The sequence below is a fragment of the Medicago truncatula genome, chromosome 6 (genome assembly GCF_003473485.1).
Source record: "Medicago truncatula cultivar Jemalong A17 chromosome 6, MtrunA17r5.0-ANR, whole genome shotgun sequence".
Classification (NCBI taxonomy): Eukaryota; Viridiplantae; Streptophyta; class Magnoliopsida; order Fabales; family Fabaceae; genus Medicago; species Medicago truncatula.
Window position 1 is genome coordinate 21,239,736 of NC_053047.1, and position 21,437 is coordinate 21,261,172.

The window sequence follows — 21,437 nt, forward strand, 5'->3', positions numbered from 1 at the left end:
CTCTTACGACCCATCTAAGTGCATCATATTGGAGCAATTATAGTTTTTTGTTCTTCATCGTCATTGAGACATTGATTCAGAGATAAAGTTGAGAGAAATTAGGAAAGAAATAGCAATGTAAATATGTGATCTGGTAATTAATGAAAAAGATTTGTTTTGCTTCTCTAAAAAAGAAAATAATAAGCATATACTCTAAGTTATTTATGGCCTTAGATTGAATTAAAATAGATGGTTAAGATTTGGTGTCAAATTTAGTTTAACACCATGGTATCATTTGATCCTATCCCATATATATATATATATGTTTGCCAATAATATAACTTCCTATTAGAGTATCAATAATTATGTCTCTGATTTAGAACTTTTTTTATATTTGTTATCAAGTAAAATCTTGATATAATTTCCTATTAGGGTATCAATAATTACGAGCAGTTTTAGAAAAATAAATGGATTTTTTTGAAGAAAAAATATTTAGAATAATCTTATCTTGACTGAATTAATTTTTTTTTTTCTCTTTTAGAATATGTTGACTGAATTACTAAAAATAAAAAATTACTAAGACAAGTATCCAATATTTTATTTTAAGCTTTATTTTGACTGAATTGATGAGGAAATCAAATTTAATTACTTAGTATCCAATATTGTATTATAATACCATATGTAAAATATTAACATTTATTTAGAGTGTTACAAAACATGATTTATTTAATAGAATATAAAAGAAATGTAATGATTTTTTTTAAAATATTTTTATAATTACCAGTCAACATATTCTATAAAAAATATTATGATATAATTAATAGATTTTATAAATATTATTTTTCAATTTAATTCTAAAATAGTTATCGAACAATTTTTTTTAATATATTGAAAAGATTTTTCCATCTTTATTAACTTACTTGGGATTATAAATACAAGTTTAGCTTTTAGCATCATATTCACCCTTTCACAAATACAAACAATGGCCAAATATAATATTGCTTTATTATTCTTTGTGTTTTTTGTTTGGACATCAATAATTTTGTTGGTGTGTGATGCCATTGCAAATAGTGAAGAAAGCGGTAAACTTCACATTGTATACATGGGCTCACTTCCTAAGGAAGTACCATATTCCCCAACATCTCACCATCTCAATTTATTGAAGCAAGTTATTGATGGAAGCGACATAGACACCCGCTTAGTACGAAGTTACAATCGAAGTTTCAATGGCTTTGCCGCCATACTCAACGACCAACAAAGGGAAAAGCTTGCTGGCATGAGAGGTGTCGTCTCTGTTTTTCCAAGTCAGGAGTTTAACCTTCAAACCACAAGGTCGTGGGACTTTCTTGGAATTCCTCAATCAATCAAAAGAGATAAAGTCGTTGAGAGTGATTTGGTGATTGGTGTCATAGACAGCGGAATATGGCCAGAATCTGAAAGTTTTAATGATAAAGGTACACCCACACACGTCAAAATCAAATATTGTATATGTTCTAATTATCATATGTAGTTATTTTTCTTAATAATTATTGTTTTGTACAAAATCATCCCTCCACTTAAAATGATAAGTAGCAAACCAAGTAGATTAATTTGTGATTATTACGTAGATCTATTTATAAACGGTGTTCTTCATGAGTATCTTAGGACACTAAGAAATATTGTTGTTTATATTGTAGGTAGAAAATTAAATATGAAGAGAATATTGTAGTAACAAACTATAGATGATTTTTTTTTTTAATTTGATATATATATATATATATATATATATATATATATATTATGATTGATCAGGTCTTGGTCCTATTCCAAAAAAGTGGAGGGGAGTTTGTGCAGGAGGCACTAATTTTAGTTGCAACAACAAGATCATCGGGGCACGATTTTATGATGATAAAGATAAGAGTGCAAGAGATGTTATAGGTCATGGATCCCATACAGCATCAACAGCAGGTGGAAGTCAGGTGAATGATGTCAGCTTTTATGGTCTTGCAAAAGGCACTGCAAGAGGTGGAGTCCCATCTTCAAGAATTGCTGTATACAAAGTATGTATATCAAGTCTTAAATGCAGTTCTGACTCTATATTAGCTGCATTTGATGATGCCATTGCTGATGGAGTTGACATCATCACTGCCTCTGTTGGTCCCATATACACCCCCGATTTTCTACAAGATACTATTGCCATTGGTTCTTTTCATGCCATGGAGAAGGGTATACTCACAACACACTCTGCAGGAAACGATGGCTCTACCCCAAGTACTATTCGCAGTGTAGCACCTTGGTTAGTTAGTGTTGCTGCAACTACCATAGATCGTCAATTTATTGATAAGCTCGTTCTTGGAAATGGAAAGACTTTTATTGGTAAGTCAATCAATGCATTCCCTTCAAATGGCACGAAATTTCCTATAGTTCATTCTTGCCCAGCTAGAGGAAATGCATCGCATGAAATGTGTGATTGCATAGACAAAAATATGGTGAATGGTAAGCTTGTTTTGTGTGGAAAACTAGGGGGTGAAATGTTTGCTTATGAGAATGGTGCAATTGGTTCAATCATCAATGCTACAAAGTCTAATCTTGATGTTCCTTCAGTCACTCCAAAGCCTTCCCTTTACTTGGGATCAAATGAATTTGTTCATGTTCAATCCTACACAAATTCCACTAAATACCCTGTAGCTGAAATTTTGAAGAGTGAAATCTTCCATGACAGTAATGCTCCTAGAATTGCAGCTTTCTCTTCCCGTGGCCCAAATCCTATCATTCCTGAAATTATGAAACCAGATATAAGTGCCCCAGGAGTTGATATCTTGGCTGCATGGTCACCATTAGAGCCACCCTCAGACGATTTTAATAACTATGACAAAAGACATGTTAAATACAACATAGAATCTGGAACCTCTATGGCATGTCCCCATGTTGCTGGAGTTGTTGCATATGTGAAATCATTTCATCCAAATTGGTCACCTGCAGCTATCAAATCTGCCATCATGACAACTGCTACCCTAGTGAAAGGTCCTTATGATGATTTGGCTGGAGAGTTTGCTTATGGATCTGGGAATATCAATCCACAACAAGCCATTAACCCTGGGCTTGTTTATGACATCACTAAGGAGGATTATGTGCAAATGCTTTGTAATTATGGTTATGATACTAACAAAGTTAGACAAATTAGTGGAGATGATTCAAGTTGCCATGGTGCATCCAAAAGATCCTTGGTGAAAGATATAAACTATCCTGCAATGGTATTTCTTGTACATAGGCATTTCAATGTCAAGATTCATAGAACAGTCACAAATGTTGGCTTTCACAACTCAACCTACAAGGCTACTCTTATCCATCATAATCCAAAAGTCAAGATTAGTGTTGAACCAAAAATTCTCTCATTCAGATCATTAAACGAGAAACAATCATATGTTGTCACCGTTTTTGGGGAAGCAAAATCAAATCAAACTGTGTTTTCCTCATCACTTGTTTGGTCAGACGAAACCCACAATGTGAAGAGTCCAATCATTGTGCAAAGAATATCATAAACCATGTTTTTGTTATGGCAATCAAATATATGATTATTGAGTCTCGAATAAATCTTGATGTTTTGTATCTCTATAGTTATTTGCGTTCATGTTGATTTCATAATTATGTAAAATTCAATACACATGAAACAAAAACAAAACAAAAAAAAAAATGAATTTTGTGGATGGTGATGATATAATAATTCGTTTACAACGTTTCTTTTGAAGAAATTTGATATTAGTTGACAATAAAATTTTACAAAATAATCAGTAGGAAAAAATTTATAAAACTAAACATGCTCACTCAAGGGATTAGGCCAAAACAACAAAAGGAGGGAACTAGGCCAAAACTCCAAATAGATTAGTTACAATATATAAAACTAGGCCAACCTAGTTTGTTCTTGCTAATACAATCTTCAATGAAGTCTGGAGCCTCCTGCCAAGCCAAAAAGATGGAATAGACAAAGCATTGTTTGCAAGAGCATCAACCATTTGGTTGCCTTACCTATATCTATCTATCTATCTATCTATATATATATATATATATATATATATATATATATATATATATATATATATATACCCCACTGTGTTGGCTTGTTCATGTTGAATCACACAATTGTTGTAAGAAAAGTCACAACTTTGGAGGAATAAACAAATATCATATTGAATCACACATTTGTTGTGAATTCCATTTGTTGCTGGCATGGATCAAAAATATGCAGAAAAATATATGATCTAGTCTAGGCCGTCCTTGAGGGGGTGCAAACAGCTCTACGAAAAAATATATAGATCATCTAGATTGGGTTGGATCTGTGATGTTTCTCGTGATATTGAAGGGAAGAGAATACGAGGAAACAAGAATCATAGGGGCTGAGGGAGCGATCTCAAAGGGCAGCACACTTTAAAACTAAATTAAATCATAACCATTAATTTAATCTAATGACCATTATCTACTCCTCTCATCTCTCATTTTAACTATTCCTCTCACTTGATATATCCCCTTATTAATATAATATATATGTTATTTGGTGTAGAAATATAAATGTTATCTGGTGTAGAAATATATATTTTATTTGGTGTAGAAATATATATACGTTATAGAAATATATTTGTTATAGAGATATATTTGTTATTTGTTATAGAAATATTTTATATTATACATATATGTTAGAATAGAATATTGAGACTTTGGGGGCAGATTTGGAAATAAGAGAAAATAAGTAGGTTAAGGATGTATATATAAAGGGAGAGTTAGAATTAGAAAATAAGGATTACGTGCAAACTGCTTTTGGGAGAAAAAGGGAGAAAGTGAGAAGTCAGAGAAAGAGAAGAGGAGCAATCTCGTAGAGACCGATCATCTAATCTAAGGTAAGGGTGAGACTAGCTTTCTCTAATAATGGGTTGCATAATTCTGAAAAAGGTTTTAACCTTGTAGTTGTTGTTAGTTTTGATGTTTTGAGAATTATGTTTAGAAGTTGTAATTGGTTGATTTAAGAGTAGATGATATGATGAATTAGGGTAATAATTGGTGTCCAAGTTGCAGATTAATCATAGGTTAAGTTTCCTATCAAATTTGGAGTTTAGGTGGATGAAAAATTGGGTTTTTGGCTGAAAACTGGTCTGTTCCCGTATAGTTGTCTGCCGCAACTCGCCACAGCGATTAAACTTACTCGCCTCGCGAGCTGCACAGTGACAGCATACCCTGTTTCGTGTTCTTGCGTCTTTTTCACACGTTTCTGTTTTGAATTGGCCTTTGGTGTAAACATGAAAGTTTTAGATAATTTTGTTAGCTTTCCAATGAATTTGTTTTGACTTGAAAATGATTTTTAGTTTTTGAGATATGATGAAAATACTCCAAGGAGGTCTTAGTAAAATCTTATGAAAATTCAGCATAACCATTTCTAAGTTAATCCAAAACTTATCGGATAATTCCAAACCTTAAAACTAGAAGTACTATGAGTTCAATTAAGGTGTTTAAGAGTATTTAAATTATGTTGTGAGTTGATCTTGGGATAGGAATGTGATGAGATAAAACCGCAAGCGCACGGTTTTACCGAAGTAGTATGAAAAGAGTATCGTTCCGACAGGGAGTAGTTTAATTTAATTAACCTTTGGAAATGATTAGAGGAGAAAAGAATTGTAATTTGGGGTTTTCAAACGGTTGAAAATTAATATAAATAAAGGAGCCTTGGGATCGTTGATTCCATCTAAATAACAAGTCCTTCACAAACCAAACTAAAAGCTTATAATGTTATTGTGCTCGTGATTTTCGGATATCAAACCATTAATTGATTTGAATCGTCAATCTTTGAACTCTCAATTTTTATTCGTGGGAAGGGAAAAAATGAGTAAAAAAAAAACCTCATCGAGACTTTGGATTCGGGGGTTGGTTACGCGAAGGGAAGGTGCTAGCACCCTAAGCGTCTACGGTATTCCGTAGGAACCTCTTACCTAACTTATCTTGTGCTACATTCATTGCTTACTTGAAAATTATTACCTAAAAATCTAAGTGAAAGAATGGAGGGAAAAGAAGTATGTTTTTGGTCATTTTTATTTGATTTGGAAGGATAAAAATCCTATGCCTACATACCCTTTAAGAAAAGGGATCAAAACCAATGTAGTTCACCTAAAGAATTTCTTTGGTGGGTTAGGTTGATTTTAATTTTTGAAAATAGTTTTAAGAAGAGATAAGAGGCCTCAAGGCATGAGATAAAATAAGGTGAGGTTGGTCAAATTTTAATTACAAAGAAATCAAGTCTATTATGAATATTAATTCAATTAAGCATTTGATTAAGAAAATAAAAAGGAAAACACTTGGGTTACAAACCAAGGTTTATTAAGAAAATATTTTTGGAGTTTTGCATATTTGATTTTTTTAGACTAACCTTAAAAACTAACGTAACGGAGCAAAAATAAAATAAGCGGTAAATAAAGCGGCATAGTGTCGGTGCGTGTGTTACTAAACTATTACATACCCTCCTAGATACATTCTATGGTCTCAAGAGAAATATAATAAGAAATAAAAAAAATGCGCAAAATAAATTACATCAATTTCCTAATTATACACACTAAAAAAAAAATTAATGACAATAAAATGACAAGAAATTAAAATATGCATGAGATGATTCTAAATAAATAAAAAAAAGCAATTATAAAATAAAAACAGTAAATAAAAAATTAAAACAAACACAATATTTTTGTAAGTTTTTTAGATAATTTTCTTTTAGCAAAGGGGTGCAGAAAGCAAAAACAGAGGTGTAATTAATAAAACTGTAGTGAAATTAAAAAGGGAACAACTGGGCTTAAGCAGAAACGGGTCGTGGGCGGGTCGGTTAGACCCGCCCGGTTCGAGGTTATATAAATAGGGTGTAAGACCCATTTCTTTCACTTTCTCCATTCATTTCTCTCTCTTCACTTCTCTAATCTCACGTCTCCCTCTTCTCTGTTCTTCTTTTCATGAGTTTTCCGGCGCGGTGGCCGGTGGTGCACCACCGTGCCGGAGTTTTCAAAACCCTCCTCTTTCAAAAACAAATACATATTATTATATCCTTTTTCGTATAGGTGATAGATCCGGACTTAGATTTCAAAGAAAAGCAACAACACGTTCTAGATCTAATATCAAACAACACGAAAATAAAATACTACCTTTTTTTTACCTCGGATTCCGATCTGCTTCTTCTCTAATCTTTGAATTCGCTTCTGTTCATCAAACTCGGTTCTGATACTTGTTGAAACGGCGCGATTGAACCTTTGTTTAAATCGGATCCGTTACTCTTATTGTTGTGGGTTCGGATTTGAGTTTGTAAGTGACGGATTCAAAAGAAAAGGTGATGTTTAAGTGCGAAACTTGATTTATTTGAGGTGCTTATGAACAGATTCGGTTTGAATAAAGCGTTGGTTGAAATCGGTTTGGATTTGAGTGTTTGATTTTGAAATTTTTTGAAAGAGAAAGAAAATTAGGGTTTGATGATTGCGGCTACTGATTGGTGATTCTGTGGTTTCTCCGTTTGCGGCTGTGGAAAATTGTCTCCGTTTTCTGTATTTTGCAGGTTTGCTTTTATAGCATTAGGGTTGGATTGAATAAGGAAATAACTTGCAGAAGTTACTACCGCGTTCCCGGATTTGGAAACAAAAAAATTGACCCTGTGAAATTGGCTGAACACGAGGCGTACGGAGGAGAAATGAAAAAAGAAAAAAAGGACCCTTGTTGGAATTTTTGGACTTATTAACTTTATTGGACAAAAACTGGAAAATAAACATTTATTAACTATTAAAAAAAAGTAACTAACTTTAAAAAAAAAAAAAAAAATTAAAAATAAAAGATGGAAATTAGATAATGAAATAAAACGAGAGGAAAGTGCCTGCAATCGGAGCAAAAAATGAGGTATTTTAAAATACCTCCCTGCCGAAATTTTCACTGAATCATGAGATCGGCTAGAGTCAAACGACGCGCGTCCGTGGGATCCTTGGTCAAAATTTAGGGTGTGACAGTTATGTTAGACCTAATTTCTCAAGACAGTTTCTCTTATGTTCCTCTAGCAACCAAGCCTATTTCGCTGACTTGATTACTATTAGATTTTGGTTCCTCTAACAACCAAGCCTATTTCGCTGACTTGATTGTTATTAGTTCCCTTGAAGATCGAAACTATGTCTCAAAGATTGCAAAGCCTATTTCGCTGACTTTGCAATCCTTGTCTGAATTCACTTGTTCGAATATCAAAGCTCCACTTTCGTTTTATGAATTGATATTTGGAATAATGGATAAACAATTATCAAACCCTCCACTTTCGTTTCCACAGTTTGATAATGGTTGATCCATGTTAAGACGGTGAATTCAGATACGAAATTAGGGTTACATAAGATTAAGGCTTAGAGCTTGGTTTGATTAGGATTATGTCATTTAGACTTATCCAACAATCCCAAGACAAGAAGAAGTCTACTCACTCATGTTCATCGTAGACATGGGGGAGAAGAGAGAAAGCATAAAGGTAAATGACAAGAAAATAAAGGAAAAGAAAAGAACTTTAATTAGAAAAGCAATTGTCACTTATTGTATTCCAAGTAAAGATGAATATTTGTGATGGATGGCTACTCTATTTATAGCATTCATTCGACTTAAAATCTAAGCTATTACATTTGGGCTAAAAATAGAGTAGCTTAAAATCTAAGCAAAAGCAGCAAAAGGCACTCTGGATGGTGGCACGGCCGTGCCAAGGCTAGCACGGGCCCTGCCAAGCTTCTGACTGTGGGGAGACATATTTTTGTCTCTCAATCTTCATATTTTTGCATCCAATCGACTCCAAGTCCCTTTCTTTTGCTCCAAGACTCAATCCATCCAATATTCATTCCTGAAATAAAATAAAATGCAATTTAAAGTAAACTATCCTAAAAAGGAAATAATGCTAATATAAAATAAAATAAAATCTAATTAAAACTAAACTAAAAAGCATATAAAAGTAAGCAATAAATGACTCATCAGAATGGAAGTTGTTATTAAGTTATAGACTTACAGAGAGCCTGAATCAAATGATTAATGATTGTTGGTTAGTTTAAGATATTTATATAAGGTGTTGAAAATGTATGATATAGAAATTATTATTGTTTATATCATTCAAGTTGATATTATTGATGTTGCTATGTTGCAAGATGTTGTTGTTGTTTCTGCTGTTGCTGAACCATTATGGTCATTAAGTTGCAAGTGTTGGTCTAAGTTGTAAAGTTGTAAGATGTTGTTCCAAAGTATTGGAGTCATATAAGTTGTTGATGTTGTCCAAGTTGTAAGTTGTTGAGTCTATGCATACTTATTTGAAGTTGAGGGCTTGATGCTCTATGAGCTTTTGCTCTTACGTTGAGGGCTTGATGCTCTGTGAGCTTTTGCTCTTATGTTGAGGGCTTGATGCTCTGTGAATGTATTTATGCTCTTATATTGAGGGTTTGATGCCCTGGTTGGTACCACATGCATGATTAAGAAGTTGAAGTTGCATATGTTGAGTTTATGTTGTAGAAGTCGCATTGTCGCTGTCGTTAAGTTGTCATTTATCAATGAGTTGCTAATAAAGTACTATTTAAAGTATTAATATTTATTAATCGTTGTTGTTTATGTGGTTATAAGATGATGTTTATGATGTGAAGTATATGATATTATAAGATGATGTTTATGATGTGACATATACGATGTTATAAGATGATGTTTATGATGTGAAATATATGATGTTATAAGATGATGTTTATGATGTGATGACTTATATTGTTATATGATGATGTTTATGATCTGATTATTATGTGCTATATGATGTTTTATATAATGTGATAAGTATGAAGTTAATTATGATTAGAAGTTGGTTGAGTTATTAATGAAATATTATAAGAAGAGTTAATGTTATTAATTGATGAGGTTTAAGTTGTTAAATGCTTTTGATGAATTATATGCTTATTATTATTGAATGTGAAAACTCACCCCTTCTGCTTGGAAATGTTGCCCTCACAATTGGGTAACTTGCAGGTAATCAAGATTAGCTGTGAAGTGAGTCGACTCTCTCACGTGTCGTCATCTTAGGGCCGCTCTGATACGTAACGGAATGAGAATTTTGTTGTTGCTTTCTGTTCCTTACGTATTATTTTATGAACATGTTGTTGGAATAACTTTATGAGATTTTACATTGAGGCCTTTGTGCCAAGGTTGTTTTAAACGTTGAACTAATTTTCGTTGCGAAGTAATAAATGACACGATGTTTAAGTTGGACAATAATTAGTGAATTTATTCCGTTTTTGATTTTACGAAAGTGTGACATTCCGTTTATGTTGAATTACTCTGATTTTTATGTGAAATTTTCACTTTGGAAAAACGGGGTGTTACAGCATAGCTCCTGGCAAATTTTCCAGGAGTTCTTGCTCCTGGCATTGTTCCCTGGCAATATGAAAGATTTCTTGTAATGTTCCAAATCACTGTATTTCCTAGTCCTCAACATGAATGGGATGAATCTTTGGTTCCTTAGTCGTTGATGCGGCACCTATTCTGTAAGATCAATGTCATCCAATGATTCCGCATATTCTGAACCTCTCTTGCCTACTCCTTTGCTAGTTGGAGTCAAAACCGGTTCTGCCGACATATTATCATCCTTACTGTTCCATCCAGCACCCTCGCTCACATCCTATACGTATTTCTGAAGAGAATTAGTCATAGGAAGAAATCAGAAACATCAAAAATTTAGAAAACCATGATAATAAACAAAATTATACCAATGGATTGTTATTAGCAAACCATGATGGATTTAAACATGGATATAGTCAGCCTCCTCTTCATCATTTCCCAGCTGATATAAACATGGATTCAATAAATCAAAATGCAAGGTAATTGTAGCTTATATTATAAGAAGTACATATCATACAATGCATAAATATTAGCCTTAATTACACGTTCAGTCCCTTAACTTATTTGTTGTTCCCGATTTGGTCCCATAACTTTAAAGTTTTCCAATCAAGTCCCATATGTACACCTCTGTTACTCACCACATCCTTTCTGTCATCTGCTCGTTATTGACGCACACGTGGGCAATCCCACGTGGCACGTATATAAGGGAAATTCTTGGAATGGAGAGAGAAAGTTTCAGAATTAGAAAGAGGTTTTGAAGTTTAGAGAGAGAAAGAGGAACACGAACACAAACCCTTAAAGATTGAAAGACAGTCTCTGAGGAAGACGAAGTTGGAATCGAGGAAGAGAATGATGGAAATGGCTGAACTAGAAGATTTCGATGCTGGGGCTTTCGTCGAGGTTAGTTTTCTTCAAATTTTCAAAAATTAGGGTTTAGGGTTTGGTCGAAAAGTGGTTTTGATTTCTGGTTTTGACTGTTTTCTGGTATAGGGTTTACTCGTATTCTGGTTTAGAGTTTGTTTCAGTTGTTGAAATCTGGAAAACTCAGTAAAAATTATTTTTTTAGGTCTTGTTGTAATAATCCAGATCTTATCATCAATTTGTTATGTTAATCTGTCAATTTTGTATCTACAAATGTGTATTTATGGTTTATGTTGTTAATGTCTTCATTTTTGAAATCACACTTATCAGTGTTAGGGTTTTTAACTTGTAGGGCGAGGATGGTAGATTTTTCCTTGTGCTACACCATGGGGGGGGGGGGGGGGGGGGGGCTTTTGTTGAGTTTAACCATAATGCCTATAATGGTAGTGAAACTGTGTTAGAGTGTGAACCTAACTACTGAGCTTATTTTTCCATCTTATCAACCATAAAACGTTTAGGCTACCCAATGATTAAGAGTCTTTGGTACTATGATCCTTCAATGCTGAATGAAATGGTTCGATTGAGGAATGACATGGGTTGTAGAAGGATGAAATTCATAGCTGAGGAAAATGGTAGGGTTCGCTTATATGTAGAACACACTATATGTTCACCTGAATATGGTTACTTGAATCCCTTGCTGGAGTACCCTTTAGGATATGTCCCTCCTCATGGTGCAGCTACAACTGAAGTATAAGATGATGTATTTGAGGAAGATTATATGGGCCCTGATGTGTTGGAACAAAAATATGTTTAACGTTAACCCTTAAGAGTTTTGATGATAACAGAGTATTAAAAATTGTCAATTGGATATGCTAATATTTGTTTAAGTATACAGGACTATAGACAAAATTTGACATCTTAAAAAGGTCTTGGAAGAACAAATAAAGAGCAAATACATCAACAAAAAGGAAGCTTAAAGCGTCTGAAGAAAACTGCTCCTGAAGATAAAGCGCTCCTGAAGACAAAGTGCTCCTGAAGTGATGACGTCATCAGAAGCAAGGTCATCAGAAACAAGTTCATCCAAAGCAAGATTATCAGAAGCTGAGAATCACCAGAAGATGTAGTTCATCAGGAGATGCAACTTAAAGCTTTAAAAGCTGTTTAACGGATTCAAACTCATCTAAAGATTGCAGAAGACTGGAAAAGTGAAGCAACGACTATTTTGAAAGGATTTGAACGCATTGGATGCTTGTTCCTCAAAAGAGCGTTGACATAGTACGTTTGTACGAAGTGTACAAGCACTACCTCCACTACTCTGTTTTGTGTCTGCTTCAAAACAAGAAAAACAGCTCTGCTTGCAACAATGTTTCTTCTCAATGGGAATGCATTTGAAATTGATCCTTCTTAGGACAATAACCATATCAGGCAAATGATCATTGGTGATTGATTAAAAGCTTAAAACGACTCTATTTTGAATGTGCTGGCAATTCAACGTCTCTTTCACACCTCTATATAAAGGAGTGAAGACTCAGAGTTTCATAAGGGCAATACCAAGAATTAAAAGTGTCAAAACTCTTCTGAAATTGTTCTGCATTCAAAGTTCACTTAGAATTTCTTATCAAAGCTCATATCTTAGAAATTCTAGAGTCTTTAGAGTCTAGAGTCTTGAGAGTCTATATCTGTTTGAATTCAGAAGTCTCTTGCAGTTGTGCTTGAGCAGTAGAAGTCTCTTGATTGTGTTCAGGAGCATAGGAAGTCTCTTGCAGTTGTACTTGAGCATTTGAAATCTGTTACTAAGTTTAGTAGTGAGCAATTGTAATAAGATATTACATATTGAACTCTCCTTGGAAGTGCAAGGGGGACAAGACTGACTTTCGGTTTGTGTAAGGAACCTTTATAAATTGCTTTGTGTCTTTCTTCTCTCTCTCTCTCTCTCTCTCTCTCTCTCTGTTTATCCGCTGCAATTAGTTCTGAACATCACTTCAGAGGTGGTACTCTATCTGCTTCTGATCAGTGTTTTCAGTTAGGAGAAAAAGATGAAAAAGAAAACACAATTCAACCCCCCTTCTTGTGTTTTTCTCACCTTCATGATGTTAGTGTTGTGTTTGCTGAGATGGAAGCTGATGAAATTGAGGAGAATAATGTGGGCAATGGTGTAGATGATGTGGAAGAAGTTAATGTGGAGAATGTGGGCCCTGATGCTGAGGTGGAAGAAAATGAGGTTGAAAATGTGGGACCACAAATGGGGGCTGAATTTGCTGAGGTGGATGTTGAGTTGGATGGTGGGGACAATGATAAAGGTGTTGGTAGTGGGGACACAAAGAATGTTTATTTGGGGACCACTGAGAGAAATGAGGATGTTTTTGACGAAGCAAGTGGGGTTAATGAAGGAATAAATGAGGGGCCCACTAGTGGTGGTTTTGTGACAGATATGGATGGGGCTTTGAATGGGGGGAGTAATGTAGTTAATGAGAGTGGGTCAAGGGCATAAGTTAATGAAAATGGGGATGGTGAACCACATGGACTAGATGCAGAATTTAGGAATGGGCTAGATGATTTACTGGATGGTAATGGGTCAAGATGTGAAAGTGTGGAGAAAGAGGACAGTGAACTTGAAGTACATTTTGAGGGGCATTCAAATGAGGAGATAGGGTTGGAAGATAACTATGGGAATTTTAATATTGATGTGGGTGAACCAACTTTGAACCAGTTTGAAGAAGTTAATGTGGATGAAGATGTGGTTGTTAGAGAGGTTGTTACACAAACTGAACCTGCTGCAGAGGTTGTAAGTGAAGCAGGAGATAAAGGAAAGGGAAAAAAAGCAAGTGGTTCTACATCTAAGCCTAAGAGAAAGAGAGGAAGACCAACAAAGAAAAAAAAAGTTTAGAATGAACCAGTATTTGATGATGAGGTTTTACTTGAGCAGGTAAATACTTGGTTGTGAAACTGATGAGGAAAATGAGTTTGGAAGGACTAAGAAGACTAAATTTCCTACCTTCAAACTTCCTAACAACATGAAAGATTACAAGTGGGAAGTAGGAACTTATTTTGTTTCAAAAGATGATTTTATTCATGCCATGAGAACATATATTGTTCATTCTGGAAGGGAGTTGAAGTTAAAAAAAATGAGAAGATTAGGGTTAGGGTTGCATGTAAGAAGACTTGTAGGTGGATGTCTTTTTTAGCAAAAGTACCTGATGAGGAAACTTGGCAACTGAGGAAGGTAGGAGAGCATAACTGTTCTAGGGGACATAAACTTAGGATTATGAATGCAAAGTGGTTGGGACCTATGATGCATAGTAGGGTGAAAGAGAATCTAGATCTGAACGAGTACTATAAGGGAGAGATCACAATTGAAATGGGGTATTGAAGTTGGTCCCAGTAAGGCATACAGAGCAAGAGGGATTGCAAAGGACTTGGTTTATGGCTCATTTAGGGAGCAATATGTCAGAATCTATGACTATACTTATGAGTTATTGAGGTCTAATCCTCATTCAACTGTGAGAGTCAGTACTCAACCTTTTCAAGGAAGTGAAGAACAACTACAAGTTCCTGGTGCTGTTTTATGTCCACATTTTCAGAGGATGTATATATGTTTCAAAGCTTGCAAGGAGAGCTTCTTCAAATGTAGGACAATTATTGGGTTGGATGGATGTTTCTTAAAGGGTTACTATGGAGGCCAACTATTAGTTGAAGGAGAAACAAAGGACTCCTGGGCTTGGTTTTTGGACCTGCTTGTTGGAGATCTAGGTGGTGTCAGATTGTGCAAAACATACACTTTTATAAGTGATCAGCAAAAGGTAAACCTTTTATCATTATTTATCAAATTAAGTTCATAATTTTACTTACTGATATATCATTATTTATCAATATTTACAACTATTTATTTTCTCATATATAATGTGTTTTGTAGGGACTTTTGCCAGCTATTACTGAATTGCTATGTGATGTGGACCAAAGGTTCTGTGTGAGACATTTGTACAACAACTTTAAGAAGAAGTTTGGTGGAAAAAAATTGAAGGAGTTGATGTGGAGAGCTGCTAAGGCAACTTACTCAAATGCCTTTGATGATGTAATGAATGAGATCAGAAAGATAAGTCAGGGTGCTTATGAATATCTGAAGTTGATCCCTGCTAAGCATTGGAGTAACTCCAAGTTTACTTCTGGGCCACTATGTGATACCCTTGTAAATAACATGTCAGAGGCTTTTAACTCAACAATTGTCATCCCTAGAGGAAAGCCAATTGTCACTATGTGTGAGGACATCAGAATTTACATGATGGAAAGGTGGGAAGCAAATAGGCAGAGGATTGCTAGGTATGAGGATGTAGTTCTTCCAAACATAAAAAAAAGACTTGCAAGGGAATCTGCTAACACCAATAATTGGTTGGTTAGGTATGTCACTTTCTGTCCATATATTTTTGTTTATAATATATTTCTCTAGCTTGGTTTTCAAGATAGTTATAATTTGTTTCTATCTTGTTAGGCGTTCAAGTGTGCATGATTTTCAAGTGATTAACATCAATTCTACAACTGAAAAGTTCTATGTCAATCTGCTGAGAAGGTCATGTGATTGTAGGAAATGGTTGTTGACAGGCTTACCATGTTGTCATGCCATTTCCTGCATGAAGAACCAAGATATGGACATCAATGAGTTTGTCCCAGACATTTTCAAGATTTTCAAGAAGGACCAATATGCAGCCTGCTATGCTCCTATAATTTACCCAACCAATGGTCAAAATCTATGGGAGAGGACAGAGTATAATGACCTTCAGGCACCACCTATTTGGAAGCAACCTGGAAGGCCTAAGAAAAAGAGGAACAAAGAGGCAGGTGAATTGTTGAGAGATGATGGAGCCAGATGGAGCCATGAGGAGGGCTAGATGGGGAATTAAGTGCAGCAGATGCAAGGAAAATGGACATAATAAGTCCACTTGTAAGCTTCCACCACCACCACCACCAACTCAAGGTGAATCTACTCAGACTGTTAACACTCAAGCTGCTCAAGCATCTCAGACAAACACATATCAAGCTACTCAAGGTGCTCAAGCAACAACAAATGTTCAAGTTTCTCAGACAAACACATCTCAAGTTCCTCTAGCTACTCAGAGAACAACTCAAGCAACTACTAGGCATGCTCAGTCTTCAAGTGGTCAGACAAACACACAACCATCTTCCACTCAAGGAACCTCTGCAACAAGTGCTAACAACAAAAAAACCAGAAAGAAAGCAAAAAGAGGATCAGTCATCAACATAACCAGAAGCAGCTAAGGGAAAGAAGAAGAAGGTGTCTGCAAGAACTGATGGTGCAGCATCAACCCAGCAGTAAATGTCTTAGTGTCTGATAACATTATTTTGGTGTGACAGTTGTAATGCAATGCCTATGTGCATTTAACTTTATTTTTGTGTCAAGTAAATGCCTAAGTGCATTAGGTTTTATGACTGATATTCCTGCTTTGCTGTGATGCAATGCCTAAGTGCATTTAACATTGTTTTGGTTTCATGTAAATGCCTATGTGCATTAGGTTTTATGACTGATATTTCTACTTTGCTGTGATGTAATGCCTAAGTGCATTTAACATTGTTTTGGTTTCATGTAAATGCCTATGTGCATTAGGTAACAGTATGATATCGCTGTTTTGGTTTCATGTAATGCCTATGTGCATTTACCATTATTGCTCTTTTTCAAGCCAATGTTGGCTGTGCAATTGTAATGCCTAAGTCATTTTAATGAAGTCATTTTATGGTTAATTTCTGTTGCAAATATAAGTCATTAATTCATTACTCAATTCATCATTTCAATTCAATACTCAATTCACTACACAAAAGTATACAAGAAACAGAAACAAACATTTATCATTTCAAAATATGCAATAACATCTTTTCATTGATATAATAGTCATACATTCAACAATTCATTAATCAATTCTTCCTAAACTTAACACATTTCATTCATCACATTACAACCCTAACATACTATTTCAATTACATCAAACTCCATGTGCCAATCATTTTGCAGACTAGTGATGTCCCTAACACAAGACATAGCCCAAAAGATGTTAATCACAAAATCAAAGATAGCTTCAACCATGATCTTGTCTTTGGCAATTGAGTCTTCAACTTCAATTTTTTTTTCTCAAGCTTTGCAGACTTGTTATCACTGTCTTCATTGTAATCTTCTTCAATTAACTTAAAAAAGTTGCAGCCTTTATCACAAGAATTATTGTAATTTCTGCACCCCAAAAATTTCCTACCACAGTTAGGGTTTGAACTATCAATTTGAAGATTGACCCATTTGCCACGAATTTGGGTTAGGTTTTGACATCTTCAGATTCAATTTGAGATTCAAATTTTGAAACTGAGTTTTGTTAAAGAGATGAACGAATTCGAATGCGAATTCGAATTTGTGTTGTGTTGTGTTTGAAACAGGAAGCAAATCGATGGGAGAAGGAGGAGAAAAGAAGGAAAATCGATGGAAAAAGAGGAGATATGGAAGAAGAAGGAAATCTTGAATAAAAAAAATTCCCTTATATACGTGCCACGTGGGATTGCCCACGTATGCATCACTAATGGGCAGATGACAGAAAGGACGTGGTGAGTAACATAGGTGTACATCTTGATTGGAAAAGTTTAAAGTTATGGAACCAAATCGGAAACAACAAATAAGTTAAGGGACCGAACGTGTAATTAAGCCTAAATATTATTTACATTGATTCCATGATGAGATATGAATCGCTTGATGATTTCATCATCAACAGTCATCTTCTTAACGGTGTAGCTGTGCCAGTTGCGATATAAGTTCGAGTCATTCACTTCGACCTTGAACAACATTCTCTTGTCAACAAACATATTAAGCTCCTCAGGGTACCCACATATTTAGAGAAGAATGGGTCTTTGAAAAAATTATTCCCCATTGTTTATTGGGTTACTTCGGTGCTTAGTATACTAGTACTTGGATATGGTCCTACTTCAATATTGGGCATGTACCATGATCTCACTCATGTGCACGACACGTGGACAACTCACAAGTGATACATACTCCCTCCGTCCCTATATGTAATCCCCCTTTGCTTTTTTCACATTTCTTAAGAAAAGTTGTTAGTGTAGTTAATGTGTCTATTTTATGTGTTAATATTACTAAATTGTCCTTTGTTTGTATGTGTATTAAATTTGACTTTTTGTATTTCAAGATAAATTAGTAGGATTAATTAGGGGTATGTTTAGGAAAATAATAATAAATGCATCTAGTAATTTGAAAAGGAGTTTACATTTAGGGACAAAAATAAAATCAAATGGGTGCTTACATATAGGGACGGAGGGAGTATTGTCGAATAATGTTATCCCAATGCACAACCCCCCTATGCACAAAGCCTAAAAGGGTGAGGTGTTTAAGTATTATTCCCTTAAGTTCAACAGGCGTCTGAGATTTTAAAAAGGTTTGGTCTTAGGAAGTTTTCTATTCGTTTTTTCGCTCGGTGAATTATCCTTAGTCTTGGTCATGGCGAGTTAGAATTTTATCTAGTCTAAATTGATTAGCTTTTTTGCTTCGTAAGAAATTTTATTAAATTAGGCAAATCCCCCCGAGATTTATGATCATTATTATTAAGCGTCCTTTATTAAAAGCGAGAAGCCCTCGATCTTAACGCTTCTTGTGTGCCTTATTTTATCTGGGACAGGCCCCAACCTCCATGCTTATTGGGACTGATTTTGGGTGTATTAGGGAAGCAATGTTGAGTTGCTGACACATGGCTACTTGTGTATTATTTTTGCAGTTGTATTATAATGCTCTTTTTTAGATGTTTTCAATCAAACCAACAAATCCTTTTTCTATATATGAAGAATCTTTTGTACCCCAACAGAGGAAACATGGCCAGGGGTCACTACTTTATATGCTAACCTTCAAACCTATCCCAAATTTAAACCAACGGTACCCAATTCTCACTTCTTAAATGAGTTATTTTTCACCAATTGTCCTGTTAATGTTTACTCTTGCTTATATGCTTCTTTGTGCAACTATGTAAGGTCTGTCATCAATTTTTATAAAAATCTCAATTCATTCCTATGTTTTTGTATAAAAACTCAATTTCTGATTTAAGTAATGATTTATTCTACACTACAAGGGGTGGAGATTTATCTGTAGTTTTTGATATCCATGACCTTATGAGATTATGTTTTATGGTTGTTGCTTGTATGCTATCTACCTCCCCCCATCTATTAGATTACCCTTTTTCTCAGACCTTGCACTGCACCTTGAAACACTACTATTGGAGACCCAGATTATTCTAAAACTTTTAATTCAAAGGCAAACGTTAACAACTCATTGATAATGTTTAAGCTGATGCTCTCTATTATACAGGTTGTTGAAAGATTGGTGATGAAAGGATATTCAAGCTCTTGTTGTTGACAAAGGAACTAAAATGGTCAAGGTTAGTGAATATGCCTTGTTATGTGCCTGCCATCTCAGAGGCACTTTGATAAACTTGAAGCATCAAGGATGAAGATCTCGTTGGAGGACAAGTTATGAAAGGACATAAGTTGTGCTATGGCACGTCTCCGTGGTTTAGAGTGTAAACTTTTGTCTTCGATTATTTTCTTCCAGGTTGTTATATATTATAGCGGATTGAAAAATGTCTGTTAGTTGTAAGAACATGTGTCGTATCTTTAGACTTTATTTCCATTGTTACATTGCTTGTTATAAACTCAATTGTTCAGAAGCACCAAATCAATATATGGAGAAGAAGGGATATATCTCAGAAAATGATTTTAATTGAGTATTTTTTGGCTGTTTTACTGAACTTAATTTTTAAGTTTATGTTTCCGAAAAATAGCTTATCACTTTTTTATTAGATGCACCAAAAAAATAATATTATAATAAAATTAATAGCTAGGAACGATCTACGAAATTGCTAGGAACTTGTGGCTAGAGAATTACTTTAAAATTTTTGAGGCATTATCCTAGCCAAATAGTTAGGAAACTTAAATGTTGAATAGTATTTTGCTAGGTATTAATTTGAAAATAGCTAGGTAATTCTAAATATTAGTTGCGAATTAGCTAGGAAATATTTTGGTAGATAATTTGCCGCCCAATCCATGCTACGGCCAGTGTGACAGCTAAATCACAACTAAATGGTAGGTAAATGAGTTTTGCTAGAAATTAGCTGTGCAATAGCTACGATTTATTTCGTAGCAAATCCATGATTTTCTAGTAGTGTATCAAATCAAAACATGAAACATAAACATGCACACTTACTTTACTTTTTCAGGGATCAAACCATTGTAACGCTCTAAACCCCGAAACCAATAATCATGCAATTTAAAGAATAAATATTCAAAAGACTTTAGACGTCACGCCATCATTCATTTCAAAAACATGCAAAGATTCAGTTTCATAAACATCGCAGCGGAAAATTTCAACAGTCGGCATAAAAATCTCAGTGACATTAAGTCATCCTCAAGTACAATTAGTAAAAATCTCAAAGGCCATAACAAGGCTCAAACATAAAAATATCTCAACAGTCAGATAATAAATAATCTCATCATAAAGCAACGACAAAAGTAAGACTCGATATCCTAATCAGAGCCCGACACTACTAAACTCCAAAGTAGATAAAGGAGGAAGCTTCCGCTGTCCTCAACCAACTCACCAAACAAGCTAAGCAACTAATCCTGCACACCGTCTATCCATTCATAAGAATAAGGCATACGGTCGACCAAACGACCACTGGGGGTTAGACATCATTCAAATCAATTAAAGCATAATCAAACGAAAATAAACGACATAACTAATTTCAGATGTTCAATGACATCTAATCACATTATTCACAAGGATTCATTGTCATTTATTCAACGTTAATCATACAAGTGTAATATCATATCAAGTATACTTTCACACCTTAATAAATCACCAAATTTCACTATGTATGCAATCACCAAAATTTCATCAATACACACATTCATTAATGATTAAATGTGCTATGTTTGATATGTGTATATACTCCTTCTTGTGAGTCTAATAACGTTGAGATTGAGGACGATTAACTGAATACTTAATTTAGAAATTGTAAACCATCACTTCCTCATCATTTGATTTTCTTTGCTTTCTCAATACTTAATTGCCTTGATAGACCCGGAAATTAGGTTGCAAAACAAACAATAAAATGATAAATCCTTATGATTGTAATAAAATTAGGCATGGATTATCTTAAAATAAGAATAAGCATATA

The 21,437-nt window shown here is 34.6% G+C and overlaps 1 protein-coding gene across 1 annotated transcript; it reads left to right on the plus strand.

The window, feature by feature from the left end:
• Positions 1–961: 961 nt before the first annotated feature.
• LOC11440266 (subtilisin-like protease SBT4.3) lies at positions 962–3,512 on the plus strand. Its single transcript, XM_024786474.2, has 2 exons — positions 962–1,433; positions 1,771–3,512. The coding sequence occupies exons 1-2, from the start codon at positions 962–964 to the stop codon at positions 3,498–3,500; spliced, it is 2,202 nt and encodes a 733-aa protein (XP_024642242.2). The 3' UTR covers positions 3,501–3,512.
• Positions 3,513–21,437: the final 17,925 nt, after the last annotated feature.